This window comes from Lathamus discolor, chromosome Z, assembly GCF_037157495.1.
Source record: "Lathamus discolor isolate bLatDis1 chromosome Z, bLatDis1.hap1, whole genome shotgun sequence".
NCBI lineage: Eukaryota > Metazoa > Chordata > Aves > Psittaciformes > Psittacidae > Lathamus > Lathamus discolor.
In genome coordinates, this window is record NC_088909.1 from 24,808,364 (window position 1) to 24,828,962 (window position 20,599).

At 55.6% G+C, this 20,599-nt stretch overlaps 1 protein-coding gene across 1 annotated transcript in view; it reads left to right on the forward strand.

Moving 5' to 3' along the window:
- The window catches only part of LOC136005878 (hydrocephalus-inducing protein-like), a gene marked incomplete at its 5' end in the record, with an annotated part of 43,628 nt that extends 23,430 nt beyond the window's left edge, over nt 1-20,198 (forward strand). Inside the window, 18 exons of the mRNA XM_065663770.1 lie at nt 643-881; nt 2,389-2,629; nt 4,730-4,873; nt 6,550-6,693; nt 7,158-7,322; nt 7,422-7,735; nt 10,515-10,554; nt 11,264-11,473; nt 12,340-12,477; nt 13,245-13,422; nt 13,875-14,005; nt 14,732-14,865; nt 15,741-15,877; nt 16,724-16,851; nt 16,939-17,130; nt 17,526-17,675; nt 18,413-18,577; nt 20,085-20,198. Coding sequence (XP_065519842.1) covers nt 643-881; nt 2,389-2,629; nt 4,730-4,873; nt 6,550-6,693; nt 7,158-7,322; nt 7,422-7,735; nt 10,515-10,554; nt 11,264-11,473; nt 12,340-12,477; nt 13,245-13,422; nt 13,875-14,005; nt 14,732-14,865; nt 15,741-15,877; nt 16,724-16,851; nt 16,939-17,130; nt 17,526-17,675; nt 18,413-18,577; nt 20,085-20,198 — 2,964 coding nt within the window. The remainder of the gene's footprint in view (nt 1-642; nt 882-2,388; nt 2,630-4,729; nt 4,874-6,549; nt 6,694-7,157; nt 7,323-7,421; nt 7,736-10,514; nt 10,555-11,263; nt 11,474-12,339; nt 12,478-13,244; nt 13,423-13,874; nt 14,006-14,731; nt 14,866-15,740; nt 15,878-16,723; nt 16,852-16,938; nt 17,131-17,525; nt 17,676-18,412; nt 18,578-20,084) is intronic.
- Nucleotides 20,199-20,599: the final 401 nt, after the last annotated feature.

Consider the following 20,599-nt stretch of genomic DNA (forward strand, 5'->3'; position numbering starts at 1 on the left):
GAGGTTGGGTATTTGCCTTGAAAGTGGGGGCATTTTGTAGCGTGGCTCCAAGAGGTTTCTTGTCTCTGAGACACAGGCTGGATTGGGGGCAGGCAGAAGCTGACCTAGAAACCCAAGGGAATGTGTCTCGGCAGAGCCTTGTGGCCCTGGCAGGTCTCCTGTTCAGCAGTGCACGGTGCTGCCCCTTGGAGCCAGAGCAGATGCTGACTGAAAGAATGAGGAGAGGATGCAAATCGTCCTCCCCTGGCCTGGGCTGTTGGCGTGGGCTGTTGGCCTGGGCGGGCCCAGCAGGGCTGTGCTGGGTCACGCCAGGGAGTTGAAGGTCTGGCTCCGTCGAGACCCCCATCCTCATTCCTCAGGAATAGTTTCTGGGGTACAATTTTCTGGCGGGCTTGTTGCCAAGCTTTGATAAATGAGCTTTGTCAGGGAGCAGACTCTCAGATTCACGTTTGGAGCGGAGCTCTCAGGGCTCCTTTCCAAGCGAGCTGCCCTGTGTCAGCACGAGCCAGAGAAGCTGTACATGAATGTCAGTGGAATCTTCACACCCACTGGCTCGGTGTGAACGTGTTGCCTGGGCAGGCCTTGGCTGGTGGCAGCCAGGTCCGTGGTTTCCGTCCTAAATGAGTGTTGTTTGTCTTCCAGGCTGGTGCAGACTCGTGCTGGACCGTTGGACCCAGTCAGGGAGTGATCCCTGCCAAGGCCGAGGTGTCTCTGGCTGTCACTGCAAACTTGGATGACACGGAGCAATTCAAGGACGAGGTGGTGCTGTTCATTGAGAACAGTCGTGCCTACGTCATCCCCGTCCAGGCTGTTGGCGTTGGCACCACGATTGTCATTGACAAACCCTTTGGCCCGGAGCTCAACCTGGCGCCCTGCTTCAGGTAGGGAATCTCTCAGCTCCCACTTCCCCATGGGCTCAGCAAGGAGGAGTTCTGCTGCAGTCCCTCAAGCTTCTTCAGTGCTCACAGTCCTGGCTCTGCTTCCCTGAAGCCACAGGGCTTCCTTTGGAAACATTTTATGGCCATCTGCAAGTCAGTAGGTACTCTGAAAGCCACCGAGCTGGAGAGCAGTTGCTAAGTTGTTGCTGAATTGTCTTTAGTCATAATCCATTTGTCTCCTCACTTTATCAAACAAAGATTTGGAGGAAGAGAGCAGGTCCTGGAAGCCTCCAGCTGAGAAATGCTGCCTTACAAGTACAGACATGTTTCTCTCTGCAGTGATATTGCTTGCTTTGCCATTCTGTCTGGAGTAAGATCTCAGAGCAGCAGCAAGCCTGGGCAGTAGCTTGTTAGCAGCTCCTCGACTGAATGAATGGCGCTGGTTTATTTCCCCTCTGGCCAGGAGCCCTGGAGGAGCAGCAGAATTTCTTTGCCCTGTGTCATCCCCCAGTTGGCTCCTCTACCCCACTCCGTGCCCGGTTGCTCTTTATTAGACGTGGTGGCTCTTCCCTGGTTTCTCCTGCCTGCTTCCCGAGGCACGGGCAAGCGAGTGTGGATGCAGGACCAGCTCTGGAAGGGGGAGGAAGTGTGGAAGTGTGGAAGTCTGCTGAGGTGGAGTGGGATAAATGAAGAGTCTCGATTGAAATTGGTGAGCTGGAAGGAGAGGATTCAGTGGTCCCAACGTGTGTGTCTGAAACCAGTCATGTTCTTGGAGACAGGAGGAAAAAAGTGCTGTTTGCCTTGTGTTGGAGACCTCCTCAGAGAAGAACAGTCTTCTTGGGGTGGCTCTTCCTTTCTGTGGCTGCAAAGAGGGTCCGTGGTGCTCCGATACCTGAATTCTTGGGGTAGAAAGAGCAGCTTAATCCTACCTTAAGTACTTGGGATAGATTTGGAGAGGTAAAATACGCACCCACGAGCCCTCCACGTACGCAGGGACATCGCAGGGAGGCTGGTGCTTGTCCAGAGTTTCCTGTGCTCAGTGCAGCCACAAGCTGGCTGCACAATGGAGGGGACAGTGTCCATGTGATTCATGTAGTTGTCTTCTGCCCCCCTTTATGTCATTGCCCGCGGGCTCAGTTTGGAGCTGTTGCCATTGCTGTCGGCTGCAGAGCCGCCACCAGAGGGTGGTACGTTGGGGGCAATGAGGGTTGGATGCTCCCTACGAGACGCCTCAGAGGCATGAACAACAGCTCCCAAGGGGAAGGTGGAGTGGCAGCGAGGCTGTTCCTCCAGCTACTTGCATGTGGGGCCGGCTCTTTACGAAGCTCTTCCTTGCTGGAAGGGTGCCAGCAGAGCAGCTGCTGGATGGTGACAAACCTAGGGGCAGCCAAGGTCTGGCTTTTGGTGAAGCCGAGTGTGCAGTCAGGTCGTGCCCTCAGGGTGCTGAAGCTGGGTGACCAGTGGCAAATAGCAGCTCCCCTGCCATTTTGTGTCTCTGCTTCTCCTCTAGCCTGGATCCCTGCTGTTACCGCTTCAAGATGACAAACAAAGGACGACGCACCCATCTGCTCTATTGGACCACAGAAGGTGGCACCACACTTAAGCAGCGCAAGCGTCTCCCTCGCATCAGTAAGAGCAAGGGCAAGGTTTCCTCCTGTGGCCCCGTGCTGAAGCTTCAGCCGCTGAGGACGGAGCTGATGCCCGGCCAGACAGCGGAGGTGGTGCTGAAAGGCTCCTGCAGCACCCCTCAGGTGAGTTCTGCATCAGGGCATTTGTGCAGCCCCTTGACATTTGCCTGAGCAAATGGGCAAGTGCTTCTGAGAACCTGGTTTCCTGCCATAAGTTACCGTGGCAGCACCAGTTGCTTTCCATGCTCGCCACCATCAGTTGCTGAGGCTTTTTGAGTTCCATGGCTACCATAAAGCCAACTTGGTGGTAGCAAAACATGGCCTGAAGGCACTGTCGCCCCAGGCTCTGTCCAGCATGGCCTTGTACCCTGCCAGGGATGGAGCATTCACCACTGCTTTGGCAACCTGTGCCAGTGCCTCACCATCCTCACAGTGAAGAACCTCTTCCTTGTATCTAACCTGAACTCGCCCTGTTTGAGTTTAAGTCCATTACCCCTTGTCCTGTTGCTGCAGTCCCTGAGAAGAGTCCGTGTCCGGCATCCTTGTAGGCCCCGTTCAGCTAGTGGAAGGCTGCTCTGAGGTCTCCCCGCGGTTTCTCTTCTCCAGGCTGAGCAGCCCCAGTTTTCTCAGCTGGCCTTAAAGTTAGAGGTAGACTGGGAGCCCAGGCAGAAAGTAACTAAAGAAATGGCCAGTTGTCTGTGTGGGGAAGCAGCGAGTGAAACAAAACACCCAGGAAGGTAGGGAGTGTCTGGGAGCAGCATTGATTTTCCTCTGTAGACAGACACGGGCCGGGAGCTTGTCCGGCCTGGAGACCGGGACGAGAGAAATGAACCCAGTGTGCCAGCTCTAATGATCCGAATGATGTCCGTCCACATGGGAAAGTGTTCCAGGGATCATTAGAACTGAGAGCTTGACTTGTGTCAGTATTCCCATCAGCGCTCGCCCCGCTCCCTCAGCCAGCCCCCGTGTGCCGAGGGCAGGCAGGTCTTGCAGCACCCTTGGGTTGCAGCTCAGAGGGGCAGATTTCAGCAGGGTCACTGAGTGTTCTCCTCCCTGGACCCGTCTCTCCGGGGGAAATCCAGCTCTGCAGAGGAGCTGCCGTCTGACCCCGGTGTGCCTTCCCTGGCTCCAGGAGCACTGGGCACAAGTGTTTAAGTGAATGGGGAATAAATGTGCATTAAGCTCCTGCTGCTGCTAGAGTTTGAGAGGTGTTTTAAAGGATTGCCTGAGTGGTAGCTTGAGGAAGACTTGATCCCTCAGCTGGTTGACTCCGATGGGACTGTCCCTGTGCAGTCCTGAGCCCATGAGGCTTTGCTGAAGAGGGAAGAAGGAACCAGAAGGGAAATGGTCAGGCCACTGGTGAGGGTGCCTTCCTGGAAAGCCAAATGGGCATCTGTGAGCTCAGCTGTGGCTACCTGGCTCGTGCAGTCCAAGCCAAGAGCCTGGGATTGGGTCTTCCACCTTCCCTAGGTCTCGGGAACTTCATACTCTTGAGGCTGGTTAGAAGCCCAAGACCCTGTGGTGCACGTGCAGCACAGGTGATTCTGACGTCTCTAGGCTCTGAGGAGGAGTTGGGTTGTGGTGGTCTATCAGAGGGAAGAGAGAGGAAAAAAGGGAGGAATGTGGGGAAGTGAAACCATGAGGAGGAATCAGGAAAAGTCTTGGATGTAAGAGCATCCAGCTTAAGTAGAGGGTTTTCATGCCAGGTTGAAGACATCTCTTTCCTGGGGAGGTTTGTTTGACAGGCAGGTCTAGGGGGACACAGTACATCCTAGGAAGGCAGGCTGTCTGTTTGGGGTTTTCCCAGGGATCCTTTCCACTAAACTTGCAAGGGAGGATTTGCTGGCATTGATCCTTCTATCCCCTGTTTCCCTTCATACAGTCTGGTTTGTTTTTTTTTCATGAGTTCCTACAGTTTTCGGTAAGCATTTTGTTTGGCAGTGGGACAAAGCAAAGCAATAACCGTTTGGGCAGGGATTGTTCTGAGAGCTGTAGGCAGCACAAGACTCCTGAGGGCCTTTTGTGGTGGTTGGGTTGTAACACGAGGGACGCGTGAGTGCAGAACAAAGAGGATGCAGCTTATAAAGAAGAGAGGGCTCCTGAGGAGACCAATGGCTGTAACTTCATGCAGTAATGGGGCGTGTGGGTGGGCGGCTCAAAGATGCAGTGTGTTTTGTGGACACCCTGATAACACCCGCTGGGGGCCGTGTGGCTCGCATGCAGGTGGTGAAGGAGAAGCTGCTGTGTCACGCCATCGTGGGCAAGGAGGGAGTGAAGAATCTGATCGTGCAGGTGGACGTCACTTGCGAGTTCATTGCTCCTGCTCTGCAAATATCCAGCAGAGAAATCACTTTCCGGGTGGAGAAGGTGAGTCTCTGCATTGCATCCTGGCACTGACTGGTGTGGCTGGGGTGTGCCCGTGTCCTAAGGAGGAAGTTCTCCAAGTCCACAGAGCTTTGGCTGTTGACTTGAGCCAGGCCCAGCTTTTGTCATGAATGCCGAGATCATTATTTCACCCCTGTGGGGCTAGGGACAGTCTCCGCAGCTCTATTCTGCCCTTCTCGAGGTGGAGACAGAATTGAGCTGCTGAGCCAAGGGCACGGGCTGAGATGTGGGACCCGTGAGAGCAGCGTGGGCTTTGGAAGAGCCACTTGCTGTGCTGGGGCTGCAGGTGGAGAGCAGATCCCTCCTCACCCTCCCTGAGGTGGTGGTGAGAGGAGTGAGGATGCTACTAGAGATGAGGCTGTTCTCTAAGTTGAGCCAGGTAGAACTGAGATTACAGCTGCTCTGGCGAGGGGGAGCATGCCCCCCTCTAGAGAGACGCCAGTGTCTGTAGTCAGGGTTTTGAGGATCTTCCAAGGTGTGGTGATGTCCGAGCAGCGATCGTGTAGGGAAGCTGAGAAAAGCTGAGATTCCTGTCAACTCCTCAAGCTGATGAGGAAAAACTGGCATCTCTTGCGCCTCTTTGCCTTCCCTGCCGTCGGTATGGGTGCTGCCTCTTTGCCTTTCCCAAGCCTCACCTTCTTCAAAGGACCCACGAGTGCCCTTCAGCTGCAGCGATGAGAGCACCAGTGCAACGTGTGTGCCCTTTAGTGTCTGGATCCCGACTCCTGCATCACCTTTCCCCGTCGCGTGAGGTGTCTGAAAAAGAGCAGATAGCTCATGATTTAGTTTCTGCGGTTTCAGGTCTCTCCTCCACTTCCCAGGCTTCCAGAGAAGCACAAATCCTGTGAGCAGGCGGTTCACATCTAATCAGAAGCTTTTCAGCTCCCCCTGATGTCTGCCTGTGGTCTGCTTGATGCCACATGCTCCCATGTGTTGCGTGCTGCGACACTGCAGGAGTTGGATGCCAATGCATCCACAATTAGTTTCCCAAAGACTGTCTAGTTTAGATAAACCATGCAGGAAGCGCGGAGCAATGCATGGACAGGAGGAAAAGGCTTAGGCTGAGCTTAGCTTTGAGGCTGCAACATCTTGTCAGTGGAGCAGGGGCAGCAGGTTGCGGCCAGACTGTTGAGGTTTGGAGCTGTCTGCATGTGCCCGTGAATGTTCAAAGCTGACCTCGGGCTGCTGCAGGCTGTCCGCTGCAGGCCATATCCTGCTTGCTTGCCTCCTCTGAGCAGCATCACTGCCTTGCGGGCCTGGCAGAGCTGATAGGGTGGTAAGAAACTACTGTATGGGAGTGGAAATGGCCTTGTGCCTTGTGCCTGTGTGTGCTCTCTGGGCAGGAGAGGACACACAACTGGAGCCAGAGTGGGTTCACTTTCTGTTTTGGATCTTGCTGAAGCAGCTGCCTCCTCTGGGGGGCTGCTCCCTCATCTGTACGCGAGACTGTTTCCCTGTCCCCTGGGGAAGGCTGTGGGTTCTAAACGCGAAAGCGTCTGCTAGAGTTGGAGGACAAACTTTGCAGAGGGGTAGAAACCAATCAAAAGAGTAAATAGAGATGGATGCACTTTTGGGGTTGGAAAATTTGAAATGCGTCTGAAGGGGAGGAGGTCCATGGCCACTTCAAGGTCATTTTTTCTTGTCTCCTGTTTCTGTAGCACCCCGGTGATGTCCTGGCTGTGATGTACAAGCCTCTCTCTGTAAAGAACATGTGCTCGCTGCCCCTCAGCGTGGTCCTTGCCTTAGAGCAGCCCTTCTCCATCTGCACTGCGGACCAGCAGCCTCTCCCTGCAGATGCTCAGGTGAGCAGCCCCGGACTTTCTTGGTGCTGGGCTTTGAAGAGGGATGAACGTGGTGGTGTGTCTCTGTTGGGAGGTCCTCCATGATGGAAGTGTGTTCTGTAGAGTCTGCAGTAAAGTGGCCCAAGCTAAATCAGATGTGAAACGAGCTGCTGAAGGAAACAGAATGCCATCTGAATGGGGAAGAGACCTCCTGGCTTGAAGACAGGGGGAGGAGGGAGCAGGCACCCAGCTGTGGGCAAGCTGTAGGAAAGGTGTCTGCTGGAAGGCATGCCAGCTCTCCAGCAGCCATCCTCAGATAAGCTGGGGAACAGCTTGCTGTCTTTGAGGGCAGCCCTGCCTTTGGGAAGGCTGAGGTAGGCTTCTCCAGCTGCTGTCTGGCTCCTGCCCTGGTGTGTGCGGAAGGTGTTGGGCATGGGCTCTGCAGTGCACGTGTTGTCAGAGGTGCAGCCACCGCTGTGCTGCAGGCTAAAGGAGTTCCTCCAGAGGGCGAAGGCCTGGGTGCCAGAGTGCTGCTTTGGTTGTGTTTAGCAGGTGGCTTCTGCGGCTCCAGAATTCAGGAGACCAACGTGGATTTCCTCTTGTATTGGTGCAGAGCACAGAACCGTGAGCCTCAGGCAGCTTCAGAAGAAGTGCGGTGCTTGGTCAGACAGCGTGAAGAAAATGAAGGATGAAGCCAGAAGCCCGTGTTGGGGTCACACGTTGAACATTTTCTCTTCATCTCCTTGCAGCCCATGAAGCTGAGGACAGGGGAGGAACTTCAACTCTGCATCGGATTTAACCCTGCTTATGAGGAGGATTTGCTTATCCGGGCAGCGGAGAAGGCTCTGAAGATCAAGTTCCTGGAGCATCCTCACGAAGAGCAGGTCACCGTCCGGGGAGAAGTCTGCTTCCCAAATCTCCAGATCCAGACCACGGCCGTGGACTTTGGCTGCATCTTGAATGACACCAAGGATGTGCGTTACATGGAGATGACCAACTGCAGCCCACTGGTTGTCCAGTACCACTGGGCATTCCTGAAGGACAGCCAGGTGAACCCAGTGAGGTATGCGCACCTCTCCCTCTCCTGGAAGCTCTTCTTCCTGATGTCCTGTTTGTGGTTTGCAAAGCCCGAGGCCATTTGCCTGATCTGCCAAATTGTTTTCAACCTTCCCTTGAGGAAATCACACCTCTGAGTTGTGCTCAGCCAAGGTGCTCAGGGAACAGGTGATCTCCGCCGGTTTGGTGCTGGGAAGGAGACAGCATTCTCCAGCCAGGCTGGGACTGTAGGACACTACTGACCCTTTTCACATAGCCATAAGCTGGAGTCCTGCTTTATCTCTGCAGCTGCAAAGCCATGCTTCGGCACTTGGAGAAGCGGATGTAGAAGGTGTCCTTCCCTGCTAAGCCCATCTGTTGTCATTTTGTACTAAGATCCTACCCAGGCACTGCCATCAGAGTGACACACTGCTGTCGCAGTCCCTTGCTCTGCTTTGCTGTAGGCCTGTATGGGTTCCTGGGGGCAGGAGGGCTGATGTAGAAAGCTGCTTTCTCAGATCTTCGTGGCCTGAGGCAAACAGCCCCTTGAAGTGAGTGTTCATCTCTTGAACTGCACGTCACATTCACAGAAGAGCTATGTAGAGTTTTAGTGAGGAATGGCAGGTTCTGCTGTGACTTTAGGTCCAGCTGTAGATGCTGGAGGGAGCCCTTGTATGGACATCCCTGGGAAGGAGGACCATGCAGTGGTGGTCTATGGTTTCCAAGGCCAAGAGCAAACTTGTAGTGGTGCTGAAGCACATCTAGAAGCACATTCCTAGTGTTCCTTCTGCTGCGGCTTCTCTGCATAGCACAAAAGTCTGCTCTGGGCAGTTTGAAGGACGGTAGCAAATGGTTTTCCGTAATGCCCTAGGAAACGCAGCAAAGTTCACCACGTGGCACTGAAGCGCTGTTATTACAAACAAGGGAAACGATCAAGAAGCAGCTGTGTGAAGGGAATTGGGATCTGACTCGGAGGAGGTGACCTCTTGGGAACTGGAGATGAGCTGTGGCTATTAGGAGGGCTTGGGGGAGACGACCAGGGCACTGGGGCACTCCGGGGCGCTCAGCAGACACCATGGGATGCTGTGTGCCAGAGCTGGAAATGAAGATGGTCTCCAAGGTGTTACCACCAAACACTCAAAGTGTTCATTAGGAGCCTGCAGAAGGGCAGCGTGTCAGATGTTATTTCTGGTCCACACTAAGCACTGTTGGTATTCTAAATCATCAGCTCTAACTCAGTCTGACATGGAGGGAATCAAGCATCAGGTCTCATGAAGGGGAGATCAAAGACTGGAACTTTCCCTACCTGGGACCTTGCTGGAGCTGGTCATCAGAGACTCCCAGGATCAGTCGCGCACGTTTATTTTGGTCAGGAGAGAAATATGCTGTTTCTCTGCCTCAACAAGACTTTGTGTGTTTACATTTTTTTCTTTCTAATTGTCCAGCCCGTTCTTTCCTCCTTGCTCTTTGGTCATTGCTGCTACCTGGGGCAGAGTGATCATATGTGCTGCCATTCAGCGAGACCTGGACAGGCTGGAGAGTTGGGCGGGGAGAAACTTGATGAAATTTAACAAGGGCAAGTGTAGAGTCTTGCATCTGGGGAAGAACAACCCCATGTACCAGTACAGGTTGGGGGTTGACCTGCTGGAAAGTAGTGAAGGGGAAAGGGACCTGGGGGTCCTGGTGGATAGGAGGATGACCATGAGCCAGCAATGTGCTCTTGTGGCCAAGAAGGCAAATGGCATCTTAGGGTGCATTAGAAAGGGAGTGGTTAGTAGGTCAAGAGAGGTTCTCCTCCCCCTCTACTCAGCCTTGGTGAGGCCGCATCTGGAATATTGCGTCCAGTTCTGGGCCCCTCTGTTCAAGAAGGACAGGGAATTGCTTGAAGGAGTCCAGCGCAGAGCCACAAAGATGATTAAGGGAGTGGAACATCTCCCTTATGAGGAGAGGCTGAGGGAGCTGGGTCTCTTTAGCTTGCAAAAGAGGAGACTGAGGGGTGACCTCATCAATGTTTACAAATATGTAAAGGGTAGGTGTCAGGATGATGGAGCTAGGCTTTTTTCAGTGATATCCAGTGATAGGACAAGGGGCAATGGGTGTAAACTGGAACATAGGAAGTTCCACGTTAACGTCAGGAAGAACTTCTTTACTGTAAGAGTGACAGAGCACTGGAACAGGTTGCCCAGGGGGGTTGTGGAGTCTCCTACACTGGAGATATTCAAGGCCCGCCTGGACAAGTTCCTGTGTGATGTACTGTAGGTTACCCTGCTCTTGCAGGGGGGTTGGACTAGATGATCTTTTTAGGTCCCTTCCAACCCTTGGGATTCTGTGATTCTGTGATATGAGCAACACAATCCAACTGTTGCTGTGTGGCTGGACATAGGCAGTGTAGACCAACGTGTGCCCTTTCTCTGACTTCCGAGGCACGAATCTCTCGTGGTTACTCTTGTTGTAGACCCACGTGGTTAGAGACAGACTAACCCTAAGCCTCAGCCCTTGGACCTCTGAGAGCTCAAAGCTGAGCTAAGCCTTTGCACCAAGGTGTTTTCTCCAGTGACGGAATGGATCTTCAGAATCACGCAGCAGGAGATAGCAGATCTGGAGGCAAGCAGTTGCCAGCTGCCTGCAGCGCTGCTATAGCAGTGTCATTGCCAGGCGTTGACCTGCTCCATCCCAGTTTTGGAGCTCATTGCTGAGCTCACACCACTGATGCCCCCGCAGGGGCCCCATCCTGCCGAGGAGCTGCTGTGCAGACTTCCCTCCCTCCCACTGCAAGGTCCCTGAGCAAAGGTCTGTTCTTTTTCCAGGTTCATGGAGACAGAGCCCCTCGCCTTGGGTGTGGAGGAGGTAAGTGGGAATCGGTCTCACTTCCACATTTCCAGTGTAGCAAGCAGTTACGTACTCCCACTCCCACTGGTGTCCTGGGTGCTGCTCCCAGAGTGGCCTCATGTCATAACAAGCGCATCACTGGTCATTGGAGAGGCCACATGGGAGGTGTTAATAGGGCTGGTCAAGAACACTCCTTGTGCGGCAGCTATGGAGGACTTTATCCATCTTGGTCCTCATCTAGTGGTGGGTAAGAAATTCCTGCAGCAGCATTTGCTGCAGCAGCATTTGCTGCGGCAGCAGTTGCTGCAGCATCTGGAGAGAGCAGGATGTGAATCAGAGACAGGGAAAAGCATGAGGAGTGCGAGGAGCTGGGCTGGATCCTGCCCCCGGCTCCACAGGCTCTCAGCTCCCAGTCTCGTGTTCTTCTGAGGGCAGGAAAAGGTGTTTTTGAAGGCAAGTTCTGCAGCAGAGAGAATTTCTTGCTGCCAGGAGACACCACAAATGAATGTAGAGTATTAGCTACTGCATTAATTGGGACTGTGGGAGAAGGTTTTCCCCATGGTCTCTCCGTTGGTGAGTGGAACGGCTGCAGTGTGAGATGAGGATGATGTTGCCTGTGTTTGAGGAAGAGGCCCCTGCAGCCACATCTGTCCTTTGGCCCAAGCTGAGGCTGCTCTCCTGCATCAATCCCGTGCTCCACGTGTGGATCTCTCCTCCCTGCCTGCAGGTTTTCGATATCCTGCCACTGCACGGTGAGCTGCAGCCGGGCCAGAGCCAGCGCGTCTCCTTCTCCTTCTTCGGCCACGCCAACACCGTCAGCCAGGTCACGGCGCTGTGCAGGGTGGAGGGAGGCCCGAGCTACGAGGTGGCTCTGCGTGGGGAGGCCTCGCGCATCAGCTACCTCCTGGACACCACCGAGATCGACTGCGGGCTGCAGGTACCGCACACTGCTCTTGTCAGTGCTCCTTGCCTCCAAGCATGACCGGTGGGCTGCTGCCCACCCGGGTCCAGGGCTCTCCCCCCTTCCCAGCTGCTTCGCTGGCTCTGTGGCTTGGAAGTCCAACGTTTGGGGGATACCTCCAAGCTGGCGTTTAATGGCCATCTCCACCCCAGCCCAGCCCAAAGCTGGGAATCCCTCCTCTAACTAACACTGCCTCCTGGGGCAGGCAGGATCCCAGTGGTGATCTGCAGAGGGATGTGTCCCTGAGACATCCATCCGCTGATCTGCTCCTAAAGCCCAAATGAGGTGCTCTCTTTTAATGCTCCTGATTCATCAACCAAGGAGGCAGCTGACCTGGGCTTCCAGTCACCGTAGTCGGATAGAATGTCCCTGAATAACCCTCACTGTACTTCTTTCCGGTTACAACCCCCACAGCTGTTTCCAGCTGTTGGCCCTGTGTGCGTTGCCCTCTCTCCCTCCCTTTTGGCTTGTGTTGTGCCCACAAATACTTGTGTGCAGGTGCCTTTTCTCCTGAAATGCCCCAATGCCTCCTCCTGTGTTTCAGCTCGCAGTTGGGTGACACCTTCAAGTGCAGAGAGCTTGTGTCCCCTACTTGCTTTATTACTGATCTTTCCATGGTTGCTATTGCACCTCTGCCACAAATAGCTGTTCCTGTGTAGGGCCCAGGGGTACCCTGTGGCCGCGGGCTGCCCAGGCTAACCCAGAGAGCCCAGTGCCCATCTCTCCTGTGCGCTCCCTGCTTCTGGGCTGTGTTCCTTTGCTTTCAACCCAATGGAAGAGGAATGAAATTCTTGGCAGCAGACATGTGCCTGTAACTTCCTGCTCTTCTGTCCTCTGCTCAGGTGTTTAACAAAGTCACGGAAGCAGCGCTGACCCTGCAAAACAGCGGGAAGCTGGGATTTGCCTTTGCGGTGCTGAGCCCCGGCACAGGCACTGCAGCCAGCCCTCTGCCTGGCGTGCCCCTGGTCGTGCCCAGCAGGGTGAGTAGCACAAGGGCTTCACCCGGCCTGTGTCAGGCTGCCCAGGAGAGCGCTTTGGGGGAAAACAGGGGGAATGAACACACAAGCCCCGTCCAAAACCAGCCAGGAGAGACAGGGCTGTGAGCGACTGTTGCAGGGGCAGAGGAGGTCCATCGAGCAGAATCCTAACGGAGCCCCTGATTGTCCTTGGGCGCCGCTGGCTCTGCTGTCCTACAGCAAGCACCAGTGGGAGGCACGAGTGCTCCGGGAGCTCTTTGGAGCTGAGTGCTGAGCTCTCTGGTTGTGCCATCACTGGAGCATCACTCCATCGCAGCTTGTCATCCTGCCTGGGTGTCTTAGAGCTGGAGCAGTGTTCCTGTCTTGGTGCCCTTTTGCGATGGGAAGAGGAAGCCAAAGGGCCAAGTGGCTTCCACCTTCCTCAGTGCCTGTCCGTCTGAGGGGTGACATGCTGATGTCCTCTCCTGCAAGCTGCTGCCAGGAGCTGCTGGCCCTGCTGGAAGCAGAGGCCCTTCTCCGTTCTTCCAGAGCAGCTGGTGAAAGAGCTTTGGTTTGTTGTGCCTGGCTCTGGCTAGCAGAGGGTAACCCCTGTGAGCAGAAGAGCAGTGAGACTCAGGCGTTTGGATACAGGAAAGCTGGAGGTGGTGATGTCTGATGTTTCCTTATGTATGAGAACCTGTCTTGTGTTCTCAGCGCGTCTGTCATGTGAGCCATCCCTCCACTGAATCCTCTTTGGTATACTGCATCCCTCCCTCTTGTGTGCCCTGCAGGGTTACGTTGAACCTGGCAAGCAGCAAGTGCTGAAAGTGTATTACCTGCCAGGAGTGCCTGGAGTCTTCTGCAGGGCTTTCCAGATCCAACTGGGTCACCTGGAGCCAGAAAAAATCTCCCTGAAAGGAGAGGGGACCTTTCCCAGGATCCACTTGGACCTGCCCAGGAACATCAAAGGTGAGCACTGCCTGTCTGCTCGGCTTTCCCCCATGCCATATGCCCACAGGGCAGCTCACAGGCACCTCGAGCAGGCCTGGAGGTTTCAGGGCTGTCAGACAAGGTCAGCCCTCTGGTTGCTTCTTTAGCCTCTGGCAGACGAGCCCATGTGGGCTTTGCCGCAGGAAGCATCGTGCACAGCTTGCCAAGAGGTCTGGGAAGATGATGGCTGGGCAGAAAAGCTTGGGAAAGCTGTAATAGAGGCTGGCAGGGATTTTGACAGGGGTTGGGTTTGCATCACGCTGTGGGGCTGAGATGCTCCTGTGTGGCGAGAAAGACGGGTGGGGGTGAGAAGCAGCAGGATCTCCTTTCCCTACATTGCTGGAGCAGTTTGTGTCTGGGTGAATGGGGCTTCCCGTCTTCCGTGGGATTTGTGCTGCCCCACTGCTATGGGTGGTGTCCTGTGCTTTCAGGCAACGCCAAATATGAGAAGATCCTCCTAAAGGCCAAAGAAAAGCTGGACAAAGGCAGCCAGAGAGAAGAGGCCATTGCTCTGGGGGAGGCTGTGGCAGCCGAGCCCCGCGTGGACGACTCGGGCACCGTGGTGAGTAGAGCTGCTGCCCTGTCCCGCACGTGCCACCCTCCTGCGAGACACTGGAGCCCCTGCGCCCCACGGCAGCTGCCCAGGGCCCTGCCGGCACTGGGCACCTCCCTGCACACCCCTGGCCACGGAGTGTGTCAGCTCAGCGTGCCCCTTGGGCTGCCCACCTCTGGGAGTTGTCCCTCGTGGCGATGCGCCAGCTCCTGACTGCCCCAGGGAGATGCTGAAAGCTGTGCTCGGGCAGTTGGGTTTCTGGTGCTCTGAAGGACACACAGGGCGGTGCTGGGGGGTTTGTTGCTCACCGGCCAAGCCCTGCCAGGTTTACAGAGCGTAAAGCAGCAGCCTGAATGCAGCCTGAGGCTGTGCTGTGTTCTGTATCTTCAGGAGGCTCCAGCTCTCTCATGGTCCCCTTTCCAGGAGAGCTTTTGTCCAGGCTGCTTTGGCACTGACTGGAGGCAGGGACATACTTGGAGCTTTGGAAGGTTTCTGGCTTGTTTGTGTGTCTGTCCAGATCAGCTTTGATAACTGGGCAGGCAGAGACACTGGAGTTCATTTCTGTGGGGATATGATCCTGCCTGAGAGAGCAGGAAGTGTCACAGACACCGACCAGTGAGACAGACTGACTCCGTCGCCCCTCTCAACAAGAGCAGAGTGGGATCCTCCACCCGAGACAAGCTTGTGCCTTGGGAAGGACCTTGGCTAACCAGCCCCTGTCTTTCCTTTCCTCAGTGGGATGCTCAGCTGCAGATGCAGATGGAGGAGATGCTGATTGAGGAACATGCCCTGGAGCAGCAGAAAGCTCTCGCCTCCCGTCCCCCGGAGGACACTGCCTTTCACCAGCGTGTACATCGGAGGCTTCTCAAGTTAGTAGGGACTCCTGTAGCCTGTCTCCAGGGGCCGCGAGAGTGCAGCCCTGCCCCTGAGAGCTCCTTGTGTCTCAGAGTTGGGAATAGCTGAAGACTTCCGAAAGGGCCTGATGCTGAGAGCTACGCCGTGCTCCCTGTGGGCAGCTCGGTGTCCTCACTTGCACAGTGCTACCCTGAGCTCTGGAGGTGCTCCACTCCCCACAGTTGCTGGGTTCTGTTCTCAGAGCTGAGGGGGTGCAGACCAGCAAGCCCTTGCAGACAGCACAGGCACCACCCCTGCTGACCAGCTGTGAAAGGGGCATCTCCAAGCCGGCGTCTTTGTGCCGAGAAGCAGACCCCACTAAGCAGGAAGAGCAGGGAATGGTCCAGATCCCTTATGTGCTTTTCCAAGTGGGATTGCCTGCAAAAAGACCTTCACAGCAATCTTGTAGTGTTGGTTACTGCACGCGATACTCTCAAGCGCTGCTTTGGGGACAGATCTGGCTGCAGAGCAGTGGAGGTATCCTCTGCAAGGAAATCCTGTGAGAAGGTCCTGAAGCAGTTTCAGGCTTGGGCCGGCCACCAGCTTAGCAGTTTCATTGAGACCCGTGGAGACGCAGTGGACTTCTCTGCAATGGCTTTTCACAGCATAGGAACTGTGTCCAGTACCCGCTTTAAACTGACTCGAAGATCCCGTTGGTGGCTGATAAATCCTAGGCCCTGCACTCCCCATGACTTAGCCAAGTCTTATTACTGGGTGCTCAGGTCAGGCCTTGGGTTTCCTGGGCTTGGCTTGAGTTTTCACAGCAGTGGATACAGAATTATCCACTCCATTTGCTTCTCCACCCCACGCCATGCTGGGCTTTACAGAGTGTCCTTCCTCCTCCTTTCAGAGCTGAGCTGCCCGAATACGTCCTGGACCTTGGCTATGTCGTTCCCGGTGACATCCACACACACATGGTGAAGCTCACCAACACCGGGCACTTCCCTGCATCTTTCAAGGCCGATGGATATGTCCTGTATAACACAGGTAACCAGTGGTAAAGAGGCTTCACGGGGGCTTGAAGGGGCTGTCTCTGCCACATCAGCTGGAGCCATTGGGCATGGGGAGATTTGAGTACTTCCTTGGGCAGCTTTTTCCTCCTTAGTACCCCTCTGGCCGGTGCCCTGTTCAAGAGCCTGAATTCTGTCGAGCAGTGCCCAGAGACCTGGTCTGCCTGTGGCTGCCCTAAAGTCATTGCAGGGGCCAGATGGGCTGATCAGCGTGATCGCCTCTCAGCATCTTCTGCTCTTGGCTCCCGTGAGCACCATCGGAGTTTCTTTGTGCACTCTGAGGGTTTATGTTGCAGCCAGATGGACCCTCTGTGGTTCGGAAGTGCTTTGTTCAGAGTTCCTAGTGCCAGAGCACTTCTGCTCAGCCTTATTGAACGGCCTGTGGGATCCTGTGCCGTATCGAAACAGGCTTCGCAAAGAGGCCTTGGGGTAAGGCTGCAGCTCCGTCACACGGGGACTGCTGTCTGTGACGGGTGGCCAGGCGTCTCTTCTAAGCCGCTGTCCAGGGAACACCACAGCATTTGGTATCTTAGTTGGAAATTGTCCTTTGGAGAGGTGTATGCATCCTTCCCTGAGATGCCTGCTGAAGGAATTGCTGGAGCTCCTCAACCAATGTGGTTCGTTTTTACCCTGCAACCCCTGGATTCTGGCTGTGAAAATCCTTTTGCTTTGGGCAGTGACAAGGGGAGCAGAGCAGCTTCTCTGGAGATGGAAAGGGGTCTTTCACAGAGCTGCCAGCCAGGACACCCCTGTGGCCTTGCCGTGCTCCTGAGCCATTTCCTGTTGCTTGTGTATCTCAGCTGCTTGATTTTCCTGTGTTCAGGCTTCAGCGTGTGCCTGGACCTTGTGAAGCGCCTGCCCTGCTGTGAGACCAAGACATTTGAAGTGTGCTTTGACCCACAAAGTGCCAGCGTGCCCCTGGGAAAGGTGGATGTGCTCCTGCCCATCAAGGTAGGCCAGCTTGTGGGGCAGGCAGCAGGTTGGGCACAGCAGCGAGTGTCAGCCGGGCTCTCAACTGGATGCTCTGTCCTTCTCTAGGTCAGAGGAGGCCCCACGTTCCAGGTCCGCCTGCGTGCCATTGTGGCTGAGCCGTCCCTCTGCCTCTCGAGGGACAGGCTGGAGTTCTCCTCTGTCCAGTGTGGGCAGTGGCAGGAAGAAACCATCCAGCTCCACAACACGTCCCAGGTCCCCTGTAAATGGTCCATGAGCATGAATGAGGCTGTTAAGGAGGTAAAGCACAGACAACGTGTAACACACAACTTCTCGGTTGGGTTTTCTTTGCCTCTCTTGGCTTTCCCGCCCCTCTGGCTGCCTGAGCACTTGGGCTGCAGCTCGCTTGAGGAAGCTTTTGAGGGTACAGAGCAAGGCTGGTTCACCTGGGCCTGCTCACTAGCTGACGCTTCACTTCTCTGCCATCTTCACCCATTCCTCCCCCTCCGAGGACACTGCCTCCCCATCTGCCTGCCCTGCCAACATGTTTGCCCTCCAGTTCTAGGCAGGGGTGGCCACGTCTGGGTGGGATGAAGGTGCTCCCTGCACCGTGCCAGCATCTCGGAGCACTGCAGGAACCGAGGGTCTGTCCTCGCAGACCAAGGAGACCTCACGCGACTGGTTTCTGTGCGCAGGTGGACAAACATCTGCCAGCGAGCGAGCATGACAAGCTGCGGGAGGAGATGAGGCCCGCGCCCTGTGACTTTGAGGTGCTGCCCTCAGCTGGAACCCTCGCTCCAGGACAGCAGTGCCATGTCCAAGTCCGTTTTTCACCCACGGAAGAGGTGAGTTTGGTGGGTGTCACCCCCAGGAGGACTGTCAGGGCAGTGTGGTAAGGGGAGGCCAGCACAGGGAGCGGGGAATGAGCTCTGCCTCCACGTGGAGCTTTCTGCCAGCCCTGTGCCCACCGTTCCTCAGTTTCCCCTGCACGGTCCCACGCAGTCTGGGAGTCAGCTTAAATGGTGGAGCATTCCCAAAGGCAGTTTGCATGTGGCCACCGTGACTTGGAAACTGGCAGCGTGTGACAGGATGGACCCAAGTGCTTCCATGGCTGGGGACAGTCGCAGGGATCTTTCAGTTGCTCATGGAGATTTCAGCGTCTCGTGTCTGGCCTTGACCAGAGCCAAGCACTGAGCAGAGAAGACGATCCTTATTTCTGTCCAGTGAGAGCTCAGCTGCCTCTTTCACACAGCTGATGTTTGCCCGGTGCTGCAGCGCCAGGACTGTGTCTGAGAAAGCAGACTTTTCTCACGTGCGTTGCGCTCCCCCACGACTAGGTGAAAACCTCTGATAGGCTGTTTTAGATCCATCTGGTAGCCAACTGACCAGTTACACTCCCGAGCAGGACTCACCGCAGTTACTCAGAGCCATGCAGATGCTGTAGCCCCTGCTCTAAGTAACTGCCTGGTTTGGGTTCAGCTTAGAGGTGCTGAGAAGACCCCTGACCCTGGGGCGATTGTTGCCTTGGAGGCGCTGTCACCTGGGGCTTCACGGAGGAGCTTTCTGTGCTGCTTCTTTGCAGAAGTGCTACCGGGGCGAGCTGCAGATCCAGATTTGCCAGAGCAGCCAACGCCTGCGGGTGCCGGTCTTGGGATGTGGTCTGGAGCCACGGCTGGAGTTGAGCCCCGCAGAGCTCGAGCTGGGACCGCTGCTGCCACAGAGCCATGGGGAAGAGGGGACAGTGGTGGTGAAGAACCCCTGTGGGGTTTACTCACTGGAGTTTGACCAGCAGCACCTTGCTGAGGAGCAGGTGAGGGGGAAGGTCTGTGCACGCTCCTGGAGATTCCCAGCGCTCCAGCATTCCCAGGCTTGTGCCAGGGAGACGGGGGCAGCGCGCAGGGCAAAGCCCGGTGGCATCCCAGGGTTAGCCGGCTCTGCTGGCAGGCTGTGGAGGGACTTGGATAATCCCTGCCACTGGGGGGAAAGAATATGGGAGGGGATGGCTCGTCTGGGGAGTCTGTTCACGTGGTGAAGGTCCAGAAACTCATGCTGTCTGTGGTTTCTCTTCCCTCTGTGCGCAGCTCCTACGGACACCTAAAGACGACAACAGCCACAACAGCTTGTTGCTGCCTCCGTGTGCCCCGGCTGAGAAGCTGACTGTTGAGGCCCAAGGAAGGGGCATAGAAATGAAGGTGAGATGAAATCTAAATGCTAAAAGTGCAGGTGGCAACCAGCATGGTTTTCTCATTTCCTCATCTCTTCCCCAGCCTACCATGGTTTGTGTTTCTGCCACGAGAGTGGCAGAAAACCTCTTCTCCTTCTTTCCTTTGGCTTGATATCAATCCCTCCTGCCTCAGGTTGACGTTGTGCATCCACCAGGAAAGGTGGTGAAGCTAGGAAACATCTGCATTGGGCAGACGGTGAAGAAGATCGTCACCATAGCCAACAAGAGTGCAGGCCCTCTCGCCTTTAAGCTCAGAGTCACATCCACCGTGCCAGAGTTGCAGGAAGCTGGGGTAAGTGCCATTCCTTCTCTGCAGAGCACTTTAGCGTGCCTGCAGGGAGCGATGAGCTGCTGTGGGTGGGAGGTAGTAGCTAATGACAGCTGTGGGCTGCCCTGGCTGCCTGTGCCTGCCCCGTCCTCCCTGCTGGCACTGCTCTGCCAGCAGATGCTTGCAGTGTGAATGCTTCAGCTGAGCTGGGTGCCAGGACTCCCCGAGAGCCACAAGTGAGAAGGCGGCACAATTCCTCTAACCTGTTTTAGACGCATAGGTCAGGATGCAGCCACATATTTTAGATCTGGAAAGGCGAGGGAGGTGAATCTTGAAAGAGGGAGGGTTACAGCTCTGTTGGAACTTCCATGAAAGCTTTAGAAGGCAGAGGTGACCTCACCGTGACCAGGTGGACACATGGCAGAAAACACCTTTGGTATTACCTAGGAATGCCTACGAGGGAATGAGTGGGACTGGGTCAGTGTTGGTGCGGACAGAAGAGGAATTGGAAGCCTCTTCCCTGAGTCTGGTGAGGGAGGCTCCGCAGCTGGCTTGCCAGATGAAATAGTCTCCACTCATCTCTTCGGGTAGGTTCTGTGCTTGAAGCCCAGCAAGGAGCTAAAGCTGAAGGCCAGAGGAGACACCTGCAAAGTGGAGGTGACCTTCTCCCCGAAGCGCCGCATGCAGCCGTTCAGCGGGGAAGTGCTGCTGGAGTGCCGCGGGCTGGTGCGCTCCCTCTTTGCGGTGCGGGGCTCCTGCCAGGGCAGCCTCGTGAGCTTGGACCAGGACCAGCTCAGCTTTGGAGCCGTGGTACGGCAGAGCTACACGTGCCGGTGCGTCGTCATGCGGAACGCGGGCGACGCAGGAGTCAGGTAAAGCAGGACCCCCCCGCCTCTCTGAGGGCTGATTGCTTGGATGAGGGTTGTGAGGAGCCGTAGTGTGCCCAGATAGCTCCTCTCTGCTTCTCCATCCCGCTGGAGAGTCGTGCAGCCATGGCCGTGCAGTCAGGCCCTGGCAGTTAGCAAGGGGGTACGAGCAAAAGCTCATTTAGAGATGGGTGCAGTGGGTCCTGCCCAGCCTGAAGCCTTATTGCCAGGTGGCTCAGCATCAGGCCTGAGATGTGGTGGGAAAGCCCACCAGAGACGGAGAGCCTCACGCTGAGACTTACCCTGCCTTCACAGCTCCCCGTGGCTAATCCTTCTTTCCTGTCCTTGTGCTTTCCTTGGCAAGGTTTTTGTGGGACGTGGAGAGCTTCCAGCCGGACTTTTCTATCAGCC